The sequence below is a fragment of the Typopeltis vanoorti genome, chromosome 9 (genome assembly GCF_054136105.1).
Source record: "Typopeltis vanoorti isolate ZY-2024b chromosome 9, IOZ_Tvanoo_1.0, whole genome shotgun sequence".
In the NCBI taxonomy this organism is placed as follows: Eukaryota; Metazoa; Arthropoda; class Arachnida; order Uropygi; family Thelyphonidae; genus Typopeltis; species Typopeltis vanoorti.
In genome coordinates, this window is record NC_143557.1 from 5,801,648 (window position 1) to 5,821,488 (window position 19,841).

A 19,841-nucleotide genomic window follows, 5' to 3' on the forward strand; every position below is an offset into this window, starting at 1 on the left:
GTATGCATGTTCACATATGTGGAGACTAATCCATATTCTTTCTCCTCAAAAACGTTAAAAATTTGCACTGGTTAAGTACAGCAAAAAGAGGGGAAAATTATATTAACACAACTGAATATTGGAAAAAGTGTCCGAACTGCAGACGAAATGTTGTGCAGTGTCTACCCATCTATTGAGAACTTAAAAGAAAAGTCACCCTCTTGGTTTAGAAAGAGAGGTATCCTCGCACCTCGAAATGATGGCATGTCAATAATGAATGAGTTTGTTCTTAACAGGATTAATGAATCTGTTAGTGTTTACAAATCAGTAGATACAGTTCTTTTTCCCATGGATTTTTAAATTCACTCAATCCACCTGGATTGCCTTTGAATGAAATTAAATTGAAAATAGGTGTTATTGTTTTGTTGCTCAAATCTTTGCAATGGAACTAGGCTTCAAGTAAAATCACTGAAGGATTTTAATCACAGAATGTAATTAACCTGTAAAGATCACAGAAGCTGTGATATTTCTTCTGGTATTGGAGAAATTGTCTTCATTCCTCGGATACCCCTCATTCCTTCAGACTATCCATTTGCATTCAGACGTTTACAATTTTCAATAAGAGTTTAGATTAAGAGGTGAATGTTTCAGACACAGGCAGTGTCCGAAATGTATATATAGCATGTTCTCGAGTTAGCAGTCCTGAGAATTTAATTATTTTTGTTGTGGATGATGAAATTTCTAAAGTTGTTTACAAAGCAGTGCTATAATGTTCACAATTCTACACCGTGATGAAAGCACCAGCACCAAATACTTGAGTAAATATCCTTAAATAAACTGCTTGCAGTATAGTTCACCTTGACAAAGTGAGAGGGATAAGCTAGTATTTTAGTTTTGTATTTTATAGCCAAATGTGGAAAAATTTTAGTTTCGAAATTTTACCAGAGTTTGAGAAAATTATTTTTATAAGATCTGGTAAACGTTTCTACATTTGGCTGTAAAATATGAATGAATCCATATTATCTTCCTTTTAATATCTTAATAATACCAAAACTTCTCAGCTCTACTTGTGTGTGTTCGTACATGCGCATCAGAATACAATCCTTGGAAGCACAGTTGCCTTAGCTTGTGCTACTTAAGAAACTTTCTGTGTTTATATACAAATCCATTCAGGCTTAGAATATTGTTCATCTCACTGAACCTGCTTCTCCTCCTCCTCTTTTATTCTGTCCACCTCTGTCCTAAGAAATTACAACTCGCAAATCTTCAAAAAATCCATCTTCGTGTGTGTTAGGGCTTAAGTGCTGAGAAAAACTCATGATAAAGTGTAATGGAGTGGAATAGCACTAGGAAAGAATTAAAAATAGTATTTAATGCTTCCAGTATTTCATCTTAGTTACAAAGACATTGCCAGGGAGTGCAAAATGAGACTTGTAACACATAAACTGCTTGCAGTATAGTTCACCTTGACAAAGTGAGAGGGATAAGCTAGTATTTTAGTTTTGTATTTTATAGCCAAATGTGGAAAAATTTTAGTTTCGAAATTTTACCAGAGTTTGAGAAAATTATTTTTATAAGATCTGGTAAACGTTTCTACATTTGGCTGTAAAATATGAATGAATCCATATTATCTTCCTTTTAATATCTTAATAATACCAAAACTTCTCAGCTCTACTTGTGTGTGTTCGTACATGCGCATCAGAATACAATCCTTGGAAGCACAGTTGCCTTAGCTTGTGCTACTTAAGAAACTTTCTGTGTTTATATACAAATCCATTCAGGCTTAGAATATTGTTCATCTCACTGAACCTGCTTCTCCTCCTCCTCTTTTATTCTGTCCACCTCTGTCCTAAGAAAATACAACTCGCAAATCTTCAAAAAATCCATCTTCGTGTGTGTTAGGGCTTAAGTGCTGAGAAAAACTCATGATAAAGTGTAATGGAGTGGAATAGCACTAGGAAAGAATTAAAAATAGTATTTAATGCTTCCAGTATTTCATCTTAGTTACAAAGACATTGCCAGGGAGTGCAAAATGAGACTTGTAACACATGCACACAAAGGCAGCAAAACTAACTGAAACATGATGAAAGTCTAGAGCAGGGGTCGCCAAAGTTATTTGCCCGTCAACCCCTTCAAGAGTTTCTTGACTTTTTATCGACCCCTATATTTTACTATTACGTAATTATAATAGGATAAGCAAAAAAAAGACTCTTATGTGAGTTTTTAGATTGTTTATTTCATAGTTACAATGTTTATTGTACGTATAATATAGTATATATTATTATATTATTATTACTATCACTAGTAACATCACTGGTATTACTAGTGATATTAATAAACTACTGGTATTAATATCACTGGTGTTACTACCAGCGCTGCTCAACTCTTCAACATAGAGAAGTTTAGTTCGTGAATGAGTAACGATTGAATTATAATATGTATGTTGATGAATTTTAGAACATTAACGCTCACTTGTATGTCGATGTGCAAATATGAGACTGGGATCAAATACTTGTATCAGTAAATAAGAACCATGCATGTGTTGCAATATCGCTCCCACTGCGGTGGCCGGCAGGAACCACCAACATCCGTTTATTGGTAAATACTTCATTTTGGCCTACTTGATTAGCCTCAGTAACTATTTTCATGACCTTATGACCTTACTCCATCTTACAGGCCCTATTCATGGACCTCTAAGATGGAGGTACTGATCCCACAATTCATTCTTAATTGTGTTGTCATTACCTCCATGTCTTTTGTCATGGAGGTAATCCAAGTTAACCGAATTAAATATTACCCATACAATTATGTCTTATATTTTTCTGTCAACCCCTGAGCCGGAATCGACCCCTTTGGTGACCACTGGTCTAGAGTCTTAACTAGGTGGGGAACCATCTATGAACCCTTGGCAGTGGCAGAAAGTTTTATGAACCATATTTGTTTAAATTATGCTGATTTTTAAGAGCAGATTCTAAAAGCACTTAATTCTAAATTTACAGTGATGGAGCTCAGAGAATCATTTATTATTATTATTGCACCATCCATGGAGTCGGCAGACTCATCATGGGAGGTTTATTCAACTGACAACATATTTATATAAAATCTTAAAATCCTTAACACTCCTTGCATTAACAATACATTCTGGTAATGTGTTCCATTCACTGACAATCCTCCATGTAAAAAAAATCAAATCCTCGCACCCCTCTTCACCACACTCTTACATAAATTCCAGGGATGCCCTCTGGTTTTTCCTCTCTCCCTTTCTACTCTTGTTTATAACCCCATCTGGATTAATCTGATAAAATCCTCTCCCTAATTTAAATGTCTCTATCATATCACCTTTTTCTTCCATTCCACCAAACTCTGTAATCCATATTTCTTCAACCTCTCTCCATAGCCAGCATTCAAAAGTCCTGATATTGTCTTAGTCACTCGTGTCTGGATCCTCTCCAATGTTTCCATATCACACTGAAAACCAGGTGACCAAATCTAAGCACAATATTCCAAGTGTGGTCAGAACAGTGCCTTATACGGTGGCACAACCACTTCCTCATCCTTACATATTAGAGTACTTCTTATCATAGCAGCACTACAATGTGCAGCCTTTGCAACACACCCTCTAAACTTCGGTCTACTGTCACTCACAAATGTCATCCACTTCCTGCAGTATGGCACTGTCAATATAGTACACAGCCTTCTATTTCTGCACTCCAAAATGCAACACCTTGCACTTGTTAATATTAAAACTCTAATCCCACTCCATTGTTCAGGTCAAAAGTCTATTCAAATCTTCCTGAAGGGAATTAACATCAGCAGTGCTATTTATAATTCTCCCCAACTTTGCATCATCAGCAAACAAGTGAAGATCCTCAGTCAGTCCACATGATATATCATTTACAAACAAGTTAAACAGCAGGGACCCATGAATCGATTCCTGGGGCACACCACTAGTTACTCTCTTTTTTGAGACACTGCTCCATCATACACACAACTTTCTGGTATCATTCAGAGAGCTAATCACCAATCCATCTAATCAATATACTATATATTCCCATCCTCTGCAGCTTGTACACCAACTTATCATGTGATAATCTATCAAACACTCTTGAAGTCTAAGAATATCACCGCGATTTTCCCTTATCTAAGACACTCGTTAACCTATCATAAAATGCAAGTAAATTGCATTTTATGTGCAGCCTTTGCACATATTGGACGTACCCTTTACAATCCATGCTGACCATCATAAAGAATGCTATGTCTATCAACCCAATCTCTCCAACACCTTGACCACAACTGCAATTATACAGGCTGGTTTATAACTGGAAACTTCTTTTCTAGAACCATGCTTTTGGAGTGGTACTATTTTGCATTCTTTTCACTCCTTAGGAACCCTATCTACTGCAAGATTTTCATTAAATAACCAGGACAAGGCCGTGGCATCTTTTGCATATTCTTTAAAAATACTTGGTGATATGACATCCATTAACAGCCTTATTAACATCTAATCCAGTCAACACCTAATATGCATCTGATTCTTTCACTTCCAGTTCTCTTAATACTTGCCACCCTTTTGTAAATTGCACTGCATCATTTACACTGATGAAGTACTCATTCAATAATTCAACTGTATCCTCTGCAACTTTATTCTGCTATCATGACTATCCAACAGTATCAACCTGCCATAATTCTTTCTCTTGCTTGCCACATATTAGAAAAATTCCCTGAAATTAACCTTGGCCTGACCAGCCAATCTCCTCTCATACTGCACCTTTTCTTTCTTTACCATGCTAGTTCCCTTTCTGTTCTTTCTAGCCTGCACCTTATGTTCTTAATAGATCCAATCACCACCAACTGTCTTGTACCTCCTCCATAGTATTTTCTTTTCCAACACAGCTTGCTTGATTTCATCCCTGTATTTACTCACTTAACCATTGCTTGTGTCAGATAGTGCCTTGTGAATTTTCATACAGTCAACATCTTTTGTGCTCAGCTCATCTACTCAGCGTACTGATGCTGACTACACACCTTCTTATAATCACCCTCTTTATTATCACGAACCATGGGCTCACTACCCGTTAGTGTCTGATGCCTTCTTCACTATCTTCTTCCACCTTTCTTTGTCCGGTGCACAGTGTCGCAGTTTCGGTACACCCATTCCGCACCAGTCCTTTATGTCGTCTATCCATTCTCTGTATGGTCTACCTCTTCTGTTCACACCATCCATAATACCAAACATGAATGTCTTTATCTTCCAGTCCTCACTCATTCTGCAGATGTGTCCAAATAATTGCAGCTTCCATTGTATAATCTTCTGCATTAGATTCTCCTTTGGTTGTATCTTCTGATAGAGATCTTCATTTGTGATTTTCTGTATCCATCCTATTCTTAGAATCTTCCTGTAACAAGTTCTTTCGAATGCCAAAATACTTCTCGATTCCTTATTTATTACCCACGTTTCAGATCCATACAGTACACTGCTGAAAATGCATGTTTCTAGTACTCTTAGTTTCGTTTGCTGACTAATCACTTTACTTTTCCAGATGCTTTCCATGGTCTTCAGATTTGTTCTTCCCTTTGCAATCCTTTATTTCTTTTTTTACAGTCCAAATCATATGTCATTTTACTTCCCAAATATGTGAACTCGCTCTCCTTGTTCCCATACACTATCTCCTCCTTCCATTCTATATTCCTGTAATTAAATTAAAAGTCTCCCATCAGGATCATCTTCTTTTTACATACCTAACCATTTCACAATCAGTATTCGCTGCATTTCCTAGCCTATAACAGCATCCTATCATATATACTAGCCTGTTAATTTCAACTTCACACCACACAGGTTCAAAATCTGTGCATGCACTATCAACTTCCACACTTTGTCGACACAATTCCTTTGCAGTCATTAACAGCATATCCCCCCCCCCTCCTTTTACATTTCTATGCGTCAGGAAAATTATATCCTTTATTTTTATTTGTATTCCCAACATCATATCCTCCTCTTTGGGCATACTGACTCAATCAGTGCAACAAACTCAGTTCTCTTGTTTTGAATACTCTTTACATTTGTGTACAAACATAACAATCCCTGTGCCTTTGAGGACATTCTATCCTCACCAACATTCTCTATTCTAGCTGCTATACCACACTTCTCTCTTCGGTTTGGCACTCATTTCTCTGACTCTTATTTGCATTCATACCTGTTCCATCCTCACCTTGTGCTGCTGCAACCACATCTTTAACCTCATATCGATGTTCCTTCTGTCATACAATCCATTTAGTTGTGCTGTCCTGCTTCACAAATAGACTCTGATCGTTTACTACATTAACTTCCTGTCTCTGTGCCTTCTCAGGAAAGCAGTAGCCTTTCTTAATGGCCAACAAAACACATTCAAATACAGTCGATCAATTTTAAACCATTCCAGCTTTCCTTCAAATTCATTCCATAGATTTACAAACTGAACTCCCTTTGCCTCACACATCTCAGACATCTTACTATTCATTATCTCTGCTCTCTCCTTCTCAATTCACTGTTATTCTCAGCAACATGCTAACGACTTTTTCAACAATATTATTCTTTACCTCCTATAACAACTTCCTCAAAAACTAAGTCATTTGTACCCATGACTTCCACTAATTTTGATGCCCGGTCTTTCTTTTTCTGCAACACATCAGTTATTTGCTTCTTTGTTCCACCAGGAAAGCATATTTTGGGCACTTTATTGGTCATCACGCTTCTAATGATCAAGTCCACGCTTTGATTCTTTCTTTCTAATACTAACTTCCTCCTTCTCATCAGCCAATCTCTTCTTTAGATGTTTAATATCCTTTTCAGATTTTTCATTTTCATTATCTCTTGCCTAAACTCTTTTACTGTGGTCCCAATTCTTGCTCCCATTTCTAATTGCAATAATCTATCAAGACACTTTTCACATACATTAATGCTCTCCTTCTTATCTTTTACCCAAACAGTCCACAAATCCTTCACATTTTTCAGTACATGTATATAACAATAACAATTTTCGCAACACATCCACTGCGAAAAATCCAAGGCAGAGCTCTATCTTCATAATGAAGCTTTCCGTGTGGCTATCATGCATTTCTTTATGCATGCCATTTTCAGAAGCAGTAAGAACAAACCAGTAGCAAAACACAATATAAACAACAAAAATTCCAACAACACTACTGAAGGACACTTGTATCCAAACAAACAAACAAAAAAAAATGCAGCACAATTTGTGATAAAAAATAAAAAAAACCACACCATACACTAATTAAGAACACTTTTTTTTACCCCAGCTCAAATCTACTGCTACATTCACTCTCGACACTAGTATCCCCCAATTGGTATGAGGTCATCATGTTACATCACAGTACATTTAGAAGAAAAAGACTGTTTTTAGAATCTGCTGTTGCTCTTAAAAATCAGCCTAATTTAAATAAATAAATAAATAAAAAATCAGCCTAATATAAATAAAAATATAAATGTATCTATATAAATATAGATACATTTATATCTCCTCCTGAGATTTTTATTTAATAAGGTTAAAACACTTATAGTAACTTGTTCTGGTAAAATACTTATAAGCTCTGTATTACTAAAATCTTGGTATTTCTAGCCTGGCTTCCACTGATGAGACCTCAATAAAGGTTGAAACCAGTCTGGGTAGTGGCCCCCTTGCCTTTAATACAAAACATCATACATCTCCTCCAGGAGATGTGCTTTGCATTAAGGGTAAATATTAAGATTAGTTATCAGAGCTTATTCTACTTTTACCATGAGTTGCCTTGGTCTTGCACTACGTGTAGGATCGGCTAGACTTGCAGGCGCAAACTTGACTTATTTATCTGTTTGCTTACTTGGGAAATGGAGTAAAACCAGGTTTAAAAAAGTTTGGTATCTTTAACACACACACATATATATATGTGTGTGTGTGTGTGTTATAAGTCTCATTTTGTACTTCCTGACGTCTCTGTAACTGAGATGAAATATTGGAAGCGTTAAATACTAGTTTTTAGTGCTGGTTTACTCCATTAAACTTTCATTATGAATATATATATATATATATATATATATATTCATCTATGAAATAGGAATTGATCTGTTTATTTTACAATACCAAAATGAAGTTTTTTTAGGCTCTTCTCTGATAATTACTCTTACATACTGACTGCCATTTGCTTATAAAGCCTACAACTCTCTGACACAGGATTGCTTTTGTATTGAATGAGAGTTTTTGTCTGATCTCTGATGAGAGCCAACAATTCAAAACAACTGTCAGGGGCCAGTGAAACTTTAATCAAAAATGCATTAATGAAATGGAAATATATGGGTAACTGAGAAGCACTTGTCTTTTTAGTGCAAGGCAAGGCAACTTGATGTCTTACTTTGCACTAAAAGATTGTATTCTTATAAGTTGGCTAGTCATTTTTCAAAAATTTCCAAGTTTCCACGTGTATATTCGATTATGAAGTGAGGATGTTTTCTTTTTTTGCATTTTCATCTGGTTGCATAGTTAGGTGAAGTATTATTACAGATATTTTTCAATGTTCATTCTGAATTAAATTTTAAACATTTTAAATTGAATTTTAGAAACAAATGTTTTTAATAAAAAAGAATATATACACACACTAATTTTTTTTATCTATTTTTAAAGCATGTATTCCCCCCCCCCAATAAAAACATTGTTTATAAAATTTAACTCGTAACTAATTTTAATCAGTTTATTTCATATGTAAGCAATACTTTTGGTAGCCTAAGAGAAAAATAACCTTTTAAAACATCTTGCTTGTGCCATACAAAAACAGACAAAAATGTTTAAAACTACTTTTATAAAATAATGCTACCACTCTATAGATAAATTGTGAAATTCAGATATTCCACAAATTATATTTCTAATTTGTGGAATATCTGAATTTGAATACTAATATCCTATAGTTTGAAGTAAAATGAAGTGTAAGATATGGATGCACGCTATCTCCACTCTTATTCATTATCTATAGATAATTGGTCATGCTATGAAGGAAAGTAATTTTGAACACGATATCAAAATTGGAGATGTTCAACTCAGTTCTTCACTTGATGCAGATAATGTACTCTTGAATAAATCCAGTACTAGTCTTCAGGACTGTTTCATTAAAAATGAAATATAGCATTAAAAAGAGCAGAACTGTGAAAATAGACAGAAATATGGAAAATATCAATTGTATTCTCAAATCTCTCCATGTTCTGAGAAAAATTAGGGTGGTGATTACATGAAACAAACGGTAATTATGCTAAAATTAGGATGTTGGTAAAGAAGTTGATATCATTATCATACACTGTCTGTATGATATGGTCATGTAAAGAGAATGGGAAAGGTTAGCAAAACAGAAAAACAAGATGGCAGGAAAAAAGGCCCAGAGGAAGATGAAGATCTAGGTTAATCGATGCACTTAATATCGAACCTTGTAAGATTGAATAAGATTTATTTGGAAAACATTGATAATAAGAAGCCACTAATATTGTGAACTTAATTATGAATACTATCATGGTATCCTATGTACCCTGGAAAGTGTATATCAGGAATTGATGATAACTAATCAGTTGAAATTACTATATGGCATGGGTGTCAAGGTCTCAAATTCAGATTCATTTTCATGCTGTATTCTGTAATTAATTTAAAAATGCTGTTAACAGATAAATGAAACAAAAGTTACTTTAAAAAGACATTTTTTTGCCAATGGTTTCAGAAAACTTAGTTTGCTCTGAACATAGTAATACAAAATTATTCTCTGTTGATTTATTGTGCCTATCCCTCATTGCATAGTGAAGAATGGCTGTGCTCTTTGGTTGAAAAGTACTGCATTTGAATCCTGTCTAGATGTCATGGACATTTAAAGTGTGTGTAGTCTAAAGAGAAATGACCATGGTGTATCCATTTTGCATATACAACATATTTGCTACAATATTTTTTTACTCACTACATTCACCATATTTAAATATAGCACAGTTAATGGATGAAGTAATCGTGGATGATAGTGTGAAAGTGCATGTATGTTTCATATGCTTGTTACTTACCATTCCTACATCATAGCTTCTATAAAGCAGAACACAGCAACATAAATTGATATTTAAATATTAGTGTATGGTTTAGATAACAGGCCAGTGGATTAGAATAGAAATTGGCTTTCTAATTGATAGAGTTGTGTATGGAGAGGGGGGAAGAAGTATCACTAGACCGTTACTATCCAACCTTTGTCAGTGATATTGTTGCTATCTTACATCATCTACAACAATTCAGTTGTTGTAGATGATGTTAAGCATGAAAGAGGTATTACTTATAGTGTTGATGTTAAGGCTTTTTAGGAAGAGTGGACAAAAACAGAAATGTAAAGTTTTGAAATGTGGGATCCACAAATAGTGTGTGTATGCTGTTGGTGGAATTATACTAGAAGTGAAGGAAGTAATCGGTTTTGGAGTGATGGTATATAGAAATTTGAAGTTCAAAGTATATGTTGCATTGGTTATGAAGACAACAGAGGATTGCTGCAGTATTGAGGAGGAGGATGTTGGCTAGCAGAGATAAGAGGAATGGATTAGTACTATTGTATATATATAAAGCCTTGATCAGTATGGAAGGATGCGTCTACAAGACCATTAGTGTATCCAAAGGATCAATCTATTGTTATCTAGTCTTTACATTTATTACACTGGGAAGGATTTGATGGGAAATATACAGCTGTTTGCTGATGATGCAAAGATAGCTAATAAGGAATGCATCTAACATGCAGCACTTGAAGAATGATTTGAATAGGCTGGAATTGCAGGCATGTGAAAATGGCGCTGTCAGTTCAACATTAGTAAATGTAAAATGATTCACTTTAATGTGATGAGATATCGAGTGGCAGATTGCATTGGTGAGATTATGCTGTAAGGAACTGATTAGGATAGGAAGTTGAAGTTCAGGGCCATATAGCAAAGAGTGCAGATCTGATCTCATCACTGAACACACGTATGGATTAGGGAGTTATTTTGCCTCTTTACAAACCTTTGATATGACCTCACTTGGACTCATGTATGTAGATTTGGTACTTGTTTCCAAAGTGATATGGTTTCTGTGGAGAGGATACAAAGAAGCATGTTAAAGATGATATCAGGAGTGCAAAATGTAAATTATGAGGGCAGATTAAGAATTTGGACTGCAAATGCTACCAACTAGTAGAAAGGGTTGGGATATGATGGAGACCTTTAGCAAAAGAGTTATATAGAATTTTTCGTTTTATAGAAGGTAGGGAATATCCATGTAAATTGAGAATGAATGCAGTTAAGAAAGGGATGAGAACTAGATTTTTCTCTCATAGAGTGGTGAATGATTGTAATGGCTTGCTTTTTGGAGTGCAGGTAGTATGATTCCAGGGAGGACTGAAATAATAATATTCATTTCCCCCTCTTTTCTTTCTTTTTTCCATTTAGAACAATGGCATGGTTGGCTTTTTTAATGGCTTGGCACCACGCATGGTCAGGCGTACACTGATGGCTGCAATGGCATGGACAGTATATGAACAAGTAAGTGTTAGGTTTCCTTTTAAATTAGTTGTAGTAGATTATTGAGTTTAAATATAAAACTTCTGTTGAACCTATTATTTTACTGTTATATGATGATCAATACTCATAAAAACTAATGGAGATAACTTGGAGTAGTAACTTTAAAATAAAACAGCTACACAATGTTTTTCATCATCAGGAATATGCACTCGCACAAGGTGCAGTTGAAAAGTTTTGAGATAATTAATATAAAACCATGCTAATTTTAGGTTAAACTTCAAAGTAGACTCCTCCTCCTTAACTGATGCACTTGTTTTGCATGTTCAAACAATTTGCTGATATCATTCAAAAATACCTTTTTCAGAATGCTGTTCAGCTCCCTTGTAACTACACCCTGAATCTCATTTAATGTTTGGAAAAGATGACCTTTTAACAAAAATTTCAATTTTGGGAAAAGAAAATGATTGGCTGGCGCAAGGTCTAGTGAGCAGGACAGGTGTTGAAGTGACTTTCCTGCTTGCCCAAAATTGCTTCATTTAGCAAGAACCAGTCATTGATTGGTACAATGCCAGTCTCATCTAATTCATTCTTTGTAGTAGATGATGCAAAATGTCTTTATTATCATTATCCAAAGACCCCCCCCCCCATGGAGCCAGACTCATCACAGGAGGCCCTTTGTTATACACACAGCTCATTATACATTAAAATTGTATGTGCCTTGAATACATTAAAATTCTCTGCAGACACCGCATTCTCAGGCAATGCATTCCAATAAAATTCACCACTCTCCATGCAAAAAAAAAAAAAAAAACTGCTTCTCACACCCTCCTTATAGAGATTTAAGGGGTGACTTCTTATTCTCCTCCATCTTTAACCATTTTATGAAAAACTTCAACCCTTACTAACTTGTATGTCTCTATCATATCATATCACTCTTCTTTCTGCTATCCTAGACTAAATTGCATCTTTTCAACTTTTCTTCCTTGACATTCTAGAGACCAGAAACTACCTCTGCCAATTTCTGCTGGACCCTTTCTAATATCTCTTCATCCTTCTGAAAATCAGGACAAATATGGGACAAACGTTGTATAAAATGTTGATTAGGCCACAATATGGGCTACTGTGTACTAATCAACATTTTATACAGTGGAACCACCCTTACTTTTACAAATCAATATCCTCTGCTTAAGTGCCAGAATTCATTGTGTTGTCCTCACAATTTTGGCAGTGTGTCTACTAAATTTTAGATTCTTATTGACAAACACCCTTATTTCCTCCACATCCAGCAATATATCCCCATCCATTGGACATCAGCAAATACCATATGGTTACTCAATGATTTTCACACTAGTCCTTGCCAGGTGATCCTGTTGCATGCTTTTCCAGAGGTTTCAACTCTTTGAAGATCACTCACTTCAAACACACCATCCATCCATCTCATTGATGGTCTACTCCTTCCAATATATCCCCACCAAACATAAATTCCACATCCCATCTTTTTCATATTTTAAAAACATTAGATTAGATTTTGCAACATTGAACTGGCATCCTCACTCCTGTGCCCATTCACTCAGTTTATTCAAGTCCTCTTGTAAGGCCACAACACCTCCTTATGGTTCTTCTGCAAACAACTAAATATCATGATTCAAATCTTCAATGACCTTAAAACAGGTCCCCCAAGGAACACCACTAGTGACTTTTCTTTTCTGGGCTATTGCTCCTCATCAGATAGCCAATCTCCAATTCATTGCACTAGTCTAATATCCAACTCCATCTACTATAGTTTGACTATCAACATATGTAGTAATCTATCAAAAACCTTTGCAAAATCTAAGTATACTACTGTATATCCATCTTCTTTTTCCAAAAGTAAGTAGATTCCTAAAACATGACCCTCCGTTTAGCAAATCCATGCTGTCCATCAAAGATAATATCATGGTTGTCAACCCAATTCTGTATCCTGATTCTCACCAGTCTCTCCAACACTTTAACCACAACACAGATACACAGACCTATAATTTGATGCTTGAGTTCTGTCACCTCCCTTATGAAGCAGCACAATCTTGCCTTCTTTCCATTCCTATGGAACTCGATCCAGTGTAAGACTTGTATTAAACAAATATGTCAAGGCAGATGCCAACTCTCTGGCACATTCTCTCAAAATATGTGGTGATATATCATCATGTCCCACAGCTTTATTAACATCAAGTTTGCTCAATTCTCCATATACCTCTTGATCACTTAGTCAGTCTCTCCTCCCCATCATCAACTGCTCTGAAACTCTCCATGATGTCTCATTCAAAAGAATGAAAGACCTTTATGAACTGCTCATTAAATATCTCAGCCATATCCTCTGCAAAATATCCATTTTGTTTTACCATTTTCTCTGATCAGTGTCATTCTTCCATAATCTTTTGTTTGTTTGTTTCATTAGCTAACTGTTGCTCATATTGCACTTTTCCTACCCTTACCAAGTTACCTTCCTTGCCTGTTCTTTGTAATCTCAGGGAATTGATTATTACCACTCATCTTATGTTGCCTCCATAATGCCTTTTTCCTCTGTATCGCATGCTTAATCTGTTTATTCATCCATTTTGCACCTACCTTATTGAATCTTCTGTCCTTGGAATATATATTTAGACATTGCTTCTAATAGAGAGTTCTTGAATATCACCCAAGCAGCATTGATCTCCTTTCCACCCAACTCCTCATTCCATGCTACACCTGCAATCTGTCTCCTGAGCTTGTCATAATTGCCAGCCTTGTAGTTCCACATATACTCTTTCCACACAGAAGTCCTCACATGGCTGGCAGCAATCTAGTTAATCACTTTATCATCATTCTCACCAACTGGGGAGAGATTTGACACCTTATTTATAATGAGATCCTCTGATGAGATGATCAAATCCATCATCTTCATCAATTTCCTGATATGTACCTCCAAGGAGGTGTTCAGGTTACTATGACTGCACTACATGAGTAAGTTTACATTATTATTATTCTACTTCCAACAATTTTCATCCAAATCAGTCTATTATTTGTGAGAACTCCAATATTGTCATATCTAACATTTCGTGCTTCTAAAGCACTTCTGACAATCAATCCCCTTAGACTTGTCTGGGGGATTGATTGTCAGAATCTTCCTCTGGTCTCTTTCCTGCCATCTTGGCAACAAACACCTGTTTTGCTAACCTTTCCTCTTCTGTTTAAGTGGCCATATTACCTCAGATTAGCTCTGTTTACACATTCTTGAATGCTAATAATGTTAAGTTCATTTTTAATATGATTCTGCCATTGATGCCATATGTTCTCTCCCCTAATTTTTTGCTTCAATTTTAACTGCTGACTTAAAACTTAAATATAGACTATATATTGCTCTGTACAATATCCCATTCACCTCATATAATTGTAGTGTTTTGAATTTTTTTTCTGGGCACCATGTCATATGCCTTTTCCAGATCTTCTTTTAAGCATTGTTTCTACTAGATCAGTAGTTCCAACCTTTTTTGCTCCATGTACCCTTTTTTCATATGCCTGAATACCCCCCCCCCTCTCTTTCCAAGATTGTCTGAAAGGTGCATTCAAATCATATGGACACAATATTGAAATTTTTTTATTAATTTTCTATATTAGTACATATACATTCACTGATTATTTTTATAGCAGAGTTTTACAAATTTAGTGGCAACAGAAAATGGTGGATTTTAAAACTTGAATAAAAATAGTTTTCTTCTTATATTCATAACTAAAGTTCTTCAATAAACAAAAAGTTCAAAACAATGCTAGGATACTGTAATTCATTTTATTCAGAAGTCAATGAGAAACTTGTGATTGTTTTTCCCTCACCTGTTCTTCGATACAAGAAGAAGTGCTTGAAAGGGCACAATGAAGGACATTTTCAACCTCCTTCATTGTTTTGTTTTCATTTGCAACAAATTTGAAAAGCCTCACAAAGATATGTCGATGCAAATGGAAGCAATACACGAATAGCTCCTTCTGCCACTTTTGAGTAGGAATCACACATCAAGGTCCAAAATTCTGATTGATTTCTCATTGAACATATATCTTGCTCCCAAATCAGTCTTCAGCTCCAGAAATTCATCTTGACGATCTTCAAGAACATTTTCCACTGACAACTTGAATGTATTTCACACTAAATTCAACTCCTCATCACTACTAAGTGTAGGAAAATATCGACTGAATTCATTTTTCAGCACTGTCAAATGCTGTAGAATTCCATTTATAATAAATTCTGGAAGCACGTTGTCTTCACCACCAGCAACAAGACCTGATGGTAGTTTTTCAAACATTGCAACATTTTCTATCTTGACTTTTCTTTTCCATGTAACTTACTCATGAAAGCTTTCAAGGAATCAGTGAATAATATGATGTTTGTATTATTTCCTTGCATCTGAAGATTCAGTTTATTTAGCTTCTCAAAAATGTCAACCAAATAGGCAAGGCACATGATCCATTCCACATCACCCACTCAAAAAATTTCTTTTCACCGTGAACTTCAAAGAGTTCATCTCTAAGCTCAAATACTTGCTGAATTGCATTTCCTGTAACATTTGTGTGGAAAAGAAGCAAATGATAGCATGCATCCATGTCGATATGTAACTGCTTGAAAAGTCATGAGTTCCTCCTTTGATAAAATTCACAATTTGAATTGTTTGATCCAAAACCTTTTCTAATGGAGTTGGAAGTGTTTTAGAGACCAGTGCCTAGTGATTGATCATACAATTGAATGCCTTTCACTTTTGGGTCTATCTTTTTCACACAAGCTTGAAATCCAGGTTTATCCCCAACACTGCCGGCAAAGGTTGGTCGATTGGTAGAGCCTCTGCTACTAATGGGACCAATTGTTCGATGCTGTTGGCACGCTCTCCCTCGATGAGTCTTTGGACTCCCTGGAGGTGTCTAATAATAATAATAGTTGGTGCCCCATCTACAGCACCCACAGACATTTCCACAAAAGATTTTCTGATTCAAAGAAAGATGAGACTTCTTCCAAAATATCTGTTGTTTCAAGAGGAGAACAAAAGAGAAACTCCTTTAAATAAACCTGAGATAACATATCTTGCAAACACCAGCAACTGGGAACATGATGCCGCCATCATTTGATTCATCAAATTGAATTACAAATAAGCCAAATGCTGCACAACTTGATCCTTGATGTCATTGGCCATCTTGCTAATCCTCCTTTGAATAGTATTGTTTGATAGTGAAATAACTGCAATTTTTTTCTCCAATCCATTTCCCAACATAATTTCCACCATTTTGAGAGCACAAGTTCGATCCAAGTCTCCCCAATTGTATGTGGTTTTTTCTGCTTTGCTACCTCCAGTGCTATGACATAAAAAGTTTCAGTAACCTTGTGGTTTCATTTCTTGGAATACCCTTCATGAATCTAGCTTCATCTTTTTGAGAGCATTCCCATGATACTCAAAAAAGCTCTTGTCCTTGTGTTGAGGATAAACATTTTGCAAATGTTCCTTCATCTTTGTTGGTTTCATAGAATCATTTGACAAAGCTTTGCTATAAATAACACACTGAGGCATTTCTTCTCTGTTGATGATGATAGATGTGAATCCATATTGAACATATGAATCATCGTTTCTTCTAATTTTAACACTCATGATGGGCAAAAGTAATGTGCAAATAGTAAAAAAATGTACACATGCATACTACTATATGCATCTCAGAATACTGCAAGTGAAAGCGGAACAGTAATAATCTCAGTGTTACCTTACCACATTGGCATGTCACTATGCCAACTTTGCTGTTATCTAGTAGAGACAATTGAAAAGACATAATTGCACTTGATAGGCGGGCTTATTCAGCCATGTTTTAGTGTGAAGGTCACATTTGTGTGCAATAAGTCAGATTTTCTAAGTATGTCAAATATATTTTGGTTCATTGATCTCTTTAAAAATGGTGAATATTTGTGCAGTTCTTGGATTTAAAAATCATACCATTAAAAAAATCTAAAAACTCTGAAAATCATATTCAGTTTTATAGATGAATATGCATTTAAATAAAATTTATAGGTTACCACCTACCTAAACATTTTTTACAGATTTCCTTTCAAGCATCCTAATATCTTAAATTTATGGATTCAAGTTATAGTTAATTCTGTCTAATGACTTCAGTAATTAGACATTAATTTAAGAAAAATTTAAATATAATGATAAACTATTAAGAAAATTTTATTTGTAAAGCATACAGTATTTAAAATTCATGACTAACACATAATCCATCTCCATTATGGTCTCAATCCCCCCCCAAGTTGGAAACCTCTGTACTAGATAGTTCTTGAATAGCATAAAGCAAAGAGCTAAATTTGACCTCTGTTACATACTGTCTGAGGCAGTTATCCCTCAAAAATTCAAAATTAATTTTCTTTACTTCCGGTTTCTATCTCTCCATCCCAGTCTATATTGCCATACTTAAAATCACCCTTTTATTATTTACTTGGCTAATTTGCTTATACATTTCATGGTCACTACCCTCCACATTATAATGTCTATAGCAACATCCAAGTATTTCTTACTATACTGCCTCAAAATCACTGCCACTATTTCCTCCTTGTATAGACATAACTCCTTTTCTATCATTACAAGCACTCCGCTTCCCTTTTTATCCATCATACCTTTCTATTCCTGTCAAGATATCTTACTTTTTCCAACAAGTTTTAGATGAACTGAATCATTGCAGCCATTTCATTTCCCTTGTTTCTGATACTTTTAGCATTTGTATACTAACATAACAACTCATTTCTGGATATATAACAAGTTTCACTGATACCACTTATTAGATTTGACTTCTCCTTACCCCTCCAGAACTTTCTTCAAATCCTACATCCCAGGCCATCCCATTCCTTTTTTGCCTACACATTCCCTTCCTGTTTGATTATTCATCTTTCTCATGCAGAATGCTGACCACCCTGAGTTTCCCCCTTTCCCTGTCTCTTGCACACTTGTTCTCTCTTTCTCTACACTCATGCTACCCACTTCTGCAGTCATAAGCACTACTTCAATCTCTCCTTTCTTACTATTCTGCATTTTCACATTCCTTCATACTTGCTCAAATTCCTTCTCTTCTTCATTATTCTCACTTCCAGCAGTAATCTCTCCAAATGACTTGCACCAAAATCATTGAAATGCAATCCACCACTCTTATTCGTCCTTTAAACTTATTCCATACATTAACAAACTGCTATTTTAAACTTTTTCCATACATTAACAAACTGCACTCCTTTTTCTTCACACATTTCCACTAACATATTCATAATCCTTGCTCTCCACCTCATATCCATACGTGGGCAATACACTGACTACCCTTCCTATTAGACTATTATCTTTTATACTTCTCAACAACCTCCTGATATCCAGTCTTTCATTCTCCTTGTTCCGAGCAAACTTCATATCAAACGTCTTAATCATGGTATTCATGTTATCTCCTGGAAAACAAACCTTGTGTGTCTGTATAAAATTCCACATTAACCTTTTAATCATTAGGGACAAACTTTCAATGAATAGCTCCTTCCAAATAAAAAATGACAATGAGCATTGTTTTCACTCGTGATTTTTGAGAATGCAGCTTCTTGGGTTTTGATTAATTTTTCCACCTGCCCACTCTGTCACTTCATTGCAGGATCATATGTGAAACACTATGTTTCATTACCAGTAACAATTTTGTTCCATACAGATTAATCTTCTGCCATTCTAAAGAGGTCTTAACACAAAGTAACCTGATCCTGTTTCTGCTCCTTCATTGCATCAGTTACAACACATAAAATCTTCACTCACATTCACACTCATTGTTAACACAGTGTGTGTGTGTGTGTGTGTGTGTGTGTTAACAGTTGTCAAACACAGGCTAGATAATGTTGGAAAAAGTAGAGATAATTATATCCAGAATTTACACATTAACAGTTGTTAGAGATGAAATTCTGTAGATAAATGTTATGAATGTTAAGGATGTAAAGAATTATGTCTGAAAATGATGCAGTTTTACTTACTTTTTCTTTATACTTGTAAAATGAACAAGTTTTTTTATTTGTAAATGTGTATTTTCCCTTATGAATTAAGAAAGGAAAAAAAACTTAATGTTTGAAGAATAAACAGAGCATGGTTTTATAAAGGATTTACAAAGAGATCTAGGATATTTTATATTCTGAAAAGTGGAAAAACTAATTCCACATCTCCATAGAACATTGCACACCCTTTACATTTGGAAACAACTTGACTTTGGCTTTCATCATTATGAGAGGAGAGGAATCTTGATATGAACTCTTTCAGTTCAAGGTGTGTTTACTGATCTCATATGAAAGTAGTGA

The 19,841-nt window shown here is 35.3% G+C and overlaps 1 protein-coding gene across 2 annotated transcripts in view; it reads left to right on the forward strand.

The window, feature by feature from the left end:
• LOC150102860 (mitochondrial glycine transporter-like) overlaps window positions 1-19,841 on the forward strand; it is a 203,470-nt gene that overhangs the window by 173,039 nt on the left and 10,590 nt on the right. For both annotated transcript variants that reach the window (XM_090398598.1, XM_090398597.1), the window contains exon 10: window positions 11,429-11,521. In XM_090398598.1, the coding sequence (XP_090254724.1) occupies window positions 11,429-11,521 (93 nt within the window). The remainder of the gene's footprint in view (window positions 1-11,428; window positions 11,522-19,841) is intronic.